A 7,983-nucleotide genomic window follows, 5' to 3' on the forward strand; every position below is an offset into this window, starting at 1 on the left:
CACATATGGAATCATATGTCTTCAAAGTAGCCTCCCTTTGCCTTTCTCTTTGCTTATTTGAGCTGTTCTTGCCATACTATGGACTTGGTCTTTTACCAAATAGGGCTACCTTCTGTACACCACCCCTACCTTGTCACAACACAACTGATTGGCTCAAATGCATTGAGGAGGAGGAAAGAAATTCCACAAATTAACTTAACAAGGCACACCTGTTAATTGAAATGCATTCCAGGTGACTACCTCATGAAGCTGGTTGAGAGAATGCCAATTTTGAAGCTGTAATTTTTGCACATTTTTGGCATTCTCTCAACCAGCTTCATGAGGTAGTCACCTGGAATGCATTTCAATAGGGGTGGTGTACAGAAGGTAGTCAAGTCCATATTAGCAAGAACAGCTCAAATAGGCAAAGAGAAACGAGAGTCCGTCATTACTTTAAGACATGAATGTCAGTCAATCTGGAACATTTCAAGAACTTTGAAAGTTTCTTCAATTGCAGTCACGAAAACTATCAAGCGCTATGATGAAACTGGCTCTCATGAGGACTGCCACAGGAAAGGAAGACCCAGAGTTACCTCTGCTACAGAGGATACATTCATTAGAGTTACCAGTCTCAGATTGCAGCCCAAATAAATGCTTCACGGAGTTTAAGTAACAGACACATCTCAACATCAACTGTTCGGAGGAGACTGTGTGAATCAGTCCTTCATGGTTGAATTACTGCAAAGAAACCACTACTAAAGGACGCCAATAAGAAGAGACTTGCTTGGGCCAAAGAAACACGAGAAATTGACATTTGACCGGTGGACATATGTCCGTTGGTCTGATGAGTCCAAATTTGAGATTTTTGTTTTCAACAGCTGTGTCTTTGTGAGATGGAGAGTAGGTTAACGTATGATCTCCGCATGTGTGGTTCCCACCGTGAAGCATGGAGGAGGAGGTGTAATGGTGTGGGTGTTCTTTTGCTGGTGGCACTATAGAATTCAAGGCACACTTAACCAGCATGGCTACCACAGCATTCTGCAGCGATAAGCCATCCCATCCCATCTGGTTTGCGCTTAGTGGGACTATCATTTGTTTTTCAACAGGGAAATGACCCAACACACCTCCAGGCTGTGGAGTGCTGCATCAGATGACCTGACCTCCACAATCACCTAACCTCAACCCAATTGAGATGGTTTGGGATGAGTTGGACTGCAGAGTGAAGGAAAAGCAGCCAACAAGTGCTCAGCATATGTGGGAATTCATTAGAGATTGTTGGAAAAGCATTCCAGATGAAGCTGGTTGAGAGAATGCCAAGAGTGTGCAAAGCTGTCGTCAAGGCAAAGGGTGGTTACTTTGACAAACACTTTTTTGGGGGGTAACTGCATGATTCCATATGTGATATTTAATAGTTTGGACGTCTTCACTGTTATTCTACAATGTAGAAAAAATAAAGAAAAAGCTGAGAATGAGCAGGTGTGTCCAGACTTTTGACTGGTACTGTAGACTATAGTGTCGACATCACACCTTTGCTCTGTAGTCTGTGTCTTTTGACTGAACCCAGATGTTGTCATTTTTCAGTCCCAGTCTAAAGAAGTCCTCCGCAGAGCTAAAGAAGATTTTGACTAATGGACAGGTATTGTATTTCTCCCCCTTCTGAACTAACACACACGTGTCCCCAATGGCCTGTCCTCAGGGCCTTGGCCTGCACCCTGTTAGTCCCTGTCCTCAGGGCCTTGGCCTGCACCCTGTTAGTCCCTGTCCTCAGGGCCTTGGCCTGCACCCTGTTAGTCCCTGTCCTCAGGGCCTTGGCCTGCACCCTGTTAGTCCCTGTCCTCAGGGCCTTGGCCTGCACCCTGTTAGTCCCTGTCCTCAGGGCCTTAGTCTGCACCCTGTTAGTCCCTGTCCTCAGGGCCTTGGTCTGCACCCTGTTAGTCCCTGTCCTCAGGGCCTTGGCCAGCACCCTGTTAGTCCCTGTCCTCAGGGCCTTGGCCTGCACCCTGTTAGTCCCTGTCCTCAGGGCCTTGGCCTGCACCCTGTTAGTCCCTGTCCTCAGGGCCTTGGCCTGCACCCTGTTAGTCCCTGTCCTCAGGGCCTTGGCCTGCACCCTGTTAGTCCCTGTCCTCAGGGCCTTGGCCTGCACCCTGTTAGTCCCTGTCCTCAGGGCCTTGGCCTGCACCCTGTTAGTCCCTGTTATAGAAGACACATCATGTCCCTGTTAGTGAGTGTTATAGAAGACACATCATGTCCCTGTTAGTGAGTGTTGTCCTGTTATAGAAGACACATCATGTCCCTGTTAGTGAGTGTTATAGAAGACACATCATGTCCCTGTTAGTGAGTGTTGTCCTGTTATAGAAGACACATCATGTCCCTGTTAGTGAGTGTTATAGAAGACACATCATGTCCCTGTTAGTGAGTGTTATAGAAGACACATCATGTCCCTGTTAGTGAGTGTTGTCCTGTTATAGAAGACACATCATGTCCCTGTTACTGAGTGGCCGGTCATTGATTTCCTCTGAAAGCTGCTGCTCACTTCCTGTTTCACCGCCTGCCCCGGTCGACATCTTTATCCTGACCTACTGGATAGATATTCATTGTCTTAGCTGAGCGCTGTTGCCTAGGACACACTCACACACGTAAGGCCAGGCAAAGTGTGTCAAGCAGACAATTAAGCCCAGCCACTTCCCCGATGTCGCCTGTAACACATTGGTCTAATGGAGCCATACCCCCTCTCTCTGTCTCTCTCTCCCTCTCTCTCTCTCTCTCTCTCTGTCTCTGATACCTGACAAGTATCTCCCCCCTCCTGCTATCTCTGTCTCTCTCTCTGTCTCCCTCTCTCTCTCTCTCTCTCTCTCTCTCTCTCTCTCTCTCTCTCTCTCTCTCTCTCTCTCTCTCTCTCTCTCTCTCTCTCTCTCTGTCTCTGATACCTGACAAGTATCTCCCCCCTCCTGCTCTCTCTCTGTCTCTGTCTCTGATACCTGACAAGTATCCCCCCCCCCCGCTCTCTCCCTTTCTCTCTCTCTGTCTCTGATACCTGACAAGTATCTCCCCCTCCTCCTCTCTCTGTCTCTGTCTCTGATACCTGTCAAGTATCTCCCCCTCCTGCTATCTCTGTCTCTCTCTCTGTCTCTCTCTCTGTCTCCCTCTCTCTCTGTCTCTCTCTCTCTCTCTCTCTCTCTCTCTCTCTCTCTCTCTCTCTCTCTCTCTCTCTCTCTGTCTCTGATACCTGACAAGTATCTCCCCCTCCTGCTATCTCTGTCTCTCTCTCTGTCTCCTCTCTCTCTCTCTGTCTCTCTGTCTCTCTCTCTCTCTCTCTCTCTCTCTCTCTCTCTCTCTCTCTCTCTCTCTCTCTCTCTGTCTCTGATACCTCTCTCTCTCTCTCTCTCTCTGTCTCTGATACCTGACAAGTATCTCCCCCCTCCTCCTCTCTCTGTCTCTGTCTCTGATACCTGACAAGTATCCCCCCCCTCCTCCTTCTCTCTCTCTGTCTCTGATACCTGACAAGTATCTCCCCCTCCTCCTCTCTCTCTCTCTGTCTCTGATACCTGACAAGTATCTCCCCCCTCCTGCTCTCTCTCTTTCTGTCTCTGTCACCTGACAAGTATCTCCCCCCTCCTGCTCTCTCTGTCTCTGACACCTGACAAGTATCTCCCCCCTCCTGCTCTCTCTCTCTCTGTCTCTGACACCTGACAAGTATCCCCCCTCCTGCTCTCTCTGTCTCTGTCTCTGATACCTGACAAGTATCCCCCCTCCTCCTCTCTCTCTCTCTGTCTCTGATACCTGACAAGTATCCCCCTCCTCTCTCTCTCTCTCTCTGATACCTGACAAGTATCTCCCCCCTCCTGCTCTCTCTCTCCCTGTCTCTGATACCTGACAAGTATCCCCCCCCTGCTCTATCTCTCTCTCTCTGATACCTGACAAGTATCCCCCCTCCTGCTCTCTCCCTCTCTCTCTCTGTCTCTGATACCTGACAAGTATCTCCCCCCTCCTGCTCTCTCTCTCTCTGTCTCTGATACCTGACAAGTATCCCCCCCCTGCTCTATCTCTCTCTGTCTCTGATACCTGACAAGTATCCCCCCCCTCTCTCTCTCTCTCTCTCTCTCTGTCACCTGACAAGTATCCCCCTCCTGCTCTCTCTCTCTCTGTCTCTGATACCTGACAAGTATCTCCCCCTTCCTGCTCTCTCTCTCTCTGTCTCTGTCACCTGACAAGTATCCCCCCTCCTGCTCTCTCTCTCTCTGACAAGTATCCCCCCTCCTGCGCTCTCTCTCTCTGTCTCTGTCACCTGACAAGTATCCCCCCTCCTGCTCTCTCTGTCTCTGACACCTGACAAGTATCCCCCCTCCTGCTCTCTCTCTCTCTCTCTCTCTCTCTCTCTCTCTCTCTCTGTCTCTCTGTCTCTCTGTCTCTCTGTCTCTCTGTCTCTCTGTCTCTCTGTCTCTCTGACACCTGACAAGTGTCTCACCCCCCTCCCATGTAACCCAATCAATGGGGCTGAATTGGAGTAGGTGGTGGTGGTGCTGGGTCATTTTTAACCCCCAGTGTAGCCCCTTTCCCCCTGGCCAAAATGAACCTTGACAGCAGGTCATTGACTTGATATCATGCTGGTCTCAGCAGCACAAACAAGCATCTGCCCACACAATCAGGCTATTGACAAGCCTGCTAGCCAGGACCAGCCCCTACCCCATCCACCCAAACAGATGTCTCTATCTAATACAGGTTATGAGATATAAATATTTATCTGATAGCTGTCATGGGGTTTAAATGGGAAGGGTGTTGGAGATTGGGGGGTTGTTGTAGGTATTGATGAAGTGACAAGGGTCACGCCAGCCGAGGACGTGTCTTTATTAGGCTATAGACTTTATGAAAAAAGGCTGGAACTGAGCTCGTGTCCTCACTCACAACAGAGCTGGTAACCTGGGATGGCTCGGGGGTTGTTTCAGTGTGTTTTGTCCTGAAGCAGAGCAGAATGTGTGTATAAGGTTGATTAAATAATAAGCTGATGGAAACGGACCATTTTATGCGTATGAATTACCAGGCTCTTCATTAAAACACGACAGGTGTGATGGAGAAAGATAATTGGCTCTTCATTAAAACACGACAGGTGTGATGGAGAAAGCTAATTGGCTCTTCATTAAAACACTCACGACAGGTGTGATGGAGAAAGCTAATTGGCTCTTAATTAAAACACTCACGACAGGTGTGATGGAGAAAGATAATTGGCTCTTCATTAAAACACTCACGACAGGTGTGATGGAGAAAGCTAATTGGCTCTTTATTAAAACACTCACGACAGGTGTGATGGAGAAAGCCAATTGGCTCTTCATTAAAACACTCACGACAGGTGTGATGGAGAAAGCTAATTGGCTCTTCATTAAAACACTCACGACAGGTGTGATGGAGAAAGCTAATTGGCTCTTCATTAAAACACTCACGACAGGTGTGATGGAGAAAGCTAATTGGCTCTTCATTAAAACACTCACGACAGGTGTGATGGAGAAAGCTAATTGGCTCTTCATTAAAACACTCACGACAGGTGTGATGGAGAAAGCTAATTGGCTCTTCATTAAAACACTCACGACAGGTGTGATGGAGAAAGCTAATTGGCTCTTCATTAAAACACTCACGACAGGTGTGATGGAGAAAGCTAATTGGCTCTTCATTAAAACACTCACGACAGGTGTGATGGAGAAAGATAATTGGCTCTTCATTAAAACACTCACGACAGGTGTGATGGAGAAAGCTAATTGGCCCTTCATTAAAACACTCACGACAGGTGTGATGGAGAAAGCTAATTGGCTCTTCATTAAAACACTCACGACAGGTGTGATGGAGAAAGCTAATTGGCTCTTCATTAAAACACTCACGACAGGTGTGATGGAGAAAGATAATTGGCTCTTCATTAAAACACTCACGACAGGTGTGATGGAGAAAGCTAATTGGCCCTTCATTAAAACACTCACGACAGGTGTGATGGAGAAAGATAATTGGCTCTTCATTAAAACACTCACGACAGGTGTGATGGAGAAAGCTAATTGGCCCTTCATTAAAACACTCACGACAGGTGTGATGGAGAAAGCTAATTGGCTCTTCATTAAAACACTCACGACAGGTGTGATGGAGAAAGATAATTGGCTCTTCATTAAAACACTCACGACAGGTGTGATGGAGAAAGCTAATTGGCTCTTCATTAAAACACTCACGACAGGTGTGATGGAGAAAGCTAATTGGCTCTTCATTAAAACACTCACGACAGGTGTGATGGAGAAAGCTAATTGGCTCTTCATTAAAACACTCACGACAGGTGTGATGGAGAAAGCTAATTGGCTCTTCATTAAAACACTCACGACAGGTGTGATGGAGAAAGCTAATTGGCTCTTCATTAAAACACTCACGACAGGTGTGATGGAGAAAGATAATTGGCTCTTCATTAAAACACTCACGACAGGTGTGATGGAGAAAGATAATTGGCCCTTCATTAAAACACTCACGACAGGTGTGATGGAGAAAGATAATTGTCTGTAAGATTTCAGAAATGTCGACAAAACTGAATGCGTTCGACAAGAGCGGATCATTTCAGTGAAATAGATTCTGCTTCATATTTTGGTGGAGATGCTCCTGTATTGCTAGAACAACATCATGTTGTGGTGCTGTGTGGTCCTTTCCCGCTACGACCCTGGAAAAGCAGGAAGTGTTTATTTGACTACAGGTGAAATAAGTTATGATGAACTTCTTAAGTTGGTGAATGTGCGGTGATGAGCTTCATGCTAATTTCCAGGAAATAGGCCTATCTGGGATATTCATTTCCAGGAAATAGGCCTATCTGGGATATTCATTTCCAGGAAATAGGCCTATCTGGGATATTCATTTCCAGGAAATAGGCCTATCTGGGATATTCATTTCCAGGAAATAGGCCTATCTGGGATATTCATTTCCAGGAAATAGGCCTATCTGGGATATTCATTTCCAGGAAATAGGCCTATCTGGGATATTCATTTCCAGGAAATAGGCCTATCTGGGATATTCATTTCCAGGAAATAGGCCTATCTGGGATATTCATTTCCAGGAAATAGGCCTATCTAGGATATTCATTTCCAGGAAATAGGCCTATCTAGGATATTATTTGTAGGCTATCATGGTGACATCATGGTGCTTGGCTGCCATTTGAAAAATAAAATGATATTTTGTCTCATCAAGAAGCTTATCCACTTTATCTGCCAATTGAGAATGTGCCAAGACCAGATCACTCTTATCTGCCAAGTGAGAATGTGCCAAGACCAGATCACTCTATCTGCCAAGTGAGAATGTGCCAAGACCAGATCACTCTATCTGCCAAGTGAGAATGTGCCAAGACCAGATCACTCTATCTGCCAAGTGAGAATGTGCCAAGACCAGATCACTCTATCTGCCAAGTGAGAATGTGCCAAGACCAGATCACTCTATCTGCCAAGTGAGAATGTGCCAAGACCAGATCACTCTATCTGCCAAGTGAGAATGTGCCAAGACCAGATCACTCTATCTGCCAAGTGAGAATGTGCCAAGACCAGATCACTCTATCTGCCAAGTGAGAATGTGCCAAGACCAGATCACTCTATCTGCCAAGTGAGAATGTGCCAAGACCAGATCGGACAAGTTTGCTCTTTCCCTAAAAACGTTTGTAGCAAAACCATCGGTAGAGTTCAAGAGGAGATGGAAGCACATTGAACTGCTGTGTTTAATCTGAAGACGTGTTTTTTAGAAGCACTACGTCATTACAAACGTTTTTATTCACAACAAGTCCGTTTGATGGAAACCCCTCTGTCAGTGGAATGTCTTTCTGTGTGAATATTAGAATAGTGGCTGGATGGACACCTGGCTGGATGGACACCTGGCTGGATGGACACCTGGCTGGATGGACACCTGGTTGGATGGACACCTGGCTGGATGGACACCTGGTTGGATGGACACCTGGCTGGATGGACACCTGGTTCACCTGTCTGGATGGACACCTGGCTGGATGGACAC

At 46.7% G+C, this 7,983-nt stretch overlaps 2 protein-coding genes across 13 annotated transcripts in view; both read left to right on the forward strand.

Annotated features, from left to right (window-relative positions):
• LOC127927372 (dual specificity mitogen-activated protein kinase kinase 5-like) overlaps nucleotides 1-7,983 on the forward strand; it is a 32,608-nt gene that overhangs the window by 22,755 nt on the left and 1,870 nt on the right. The window contains exon 7 of the mRNA XM_052513669.1: nucleotides 1,561-1,615. Coding sequence (XP_052369629.1) covers nucleotides 1,561-1,615 — 55 coding nt within the window. The remainder of the gene's footprint in view (nucleotides 1-1,560; nucleotides 1,616-7,983) is intronic.
• Nucleotides 5,085-7,935, forward strand: LOC127927371 (uncharacterized). 12 transcript variants are annotated; one of them, XR_008127227.1, is made up of 3 exons: nucleotides 5,085-5,131; nucleotides 5,756-6,091; nucleotides 6,140-7,935. XR_008127227.1 is itself a non-coding variant. In XM_052513660.1 (3 exons), the coding sequence occupies exons 2-3, from the start codon at nucleotides 5,329-5,331 to the stop codon at nucleotides 6,502-6,504; spliced, it is 1,128 nt and encodes a 375-aa protein (XP_052369620.1). In that variant the 5' UTR covers nucleotides 5,091-5,131; nucleotides 5,324-5,328; the 3' UTR covers nucleotides 6,505-7,935. The 12 variants fall into 12 exon arrangements, 9 of the variants coding, with proteins under 9 accessions (XP_052369620.1, XP_052369624.1, XP_052369621.1 ...); XM_052513660.1 differs by having other exon boundaries at nucleotides 5,091-5,131; nucleotides 5,324-6,091; XR_008127225.1 differs by lacking the exons at nucleotides 5,085-5,131; nucleotides 6,140-7,935 and adding an exon at nucleotides 5,268-5,659 and having other exon boundaries at nucleotides 5,756-5,851; nucleotides 6,044-6,118.

This window comes from Oncorhynchus keta, unplaced genomic scaffold (genome assembly GCF_023373465.1).
Source record: "Oncorhynchus keta strain PuntledgeMale-10-30-2019 unplaced genomic scaffold, Oket_V2 Un_scaffold_13527_pilon_pilon, whole genome shotgun sequence".
NCBI lineage: Eukaryota > Metazoa > Chordata > Actinopteri > Salmoniformes > Salmonidae > Oncorhynchus > Oncorhynchus keta.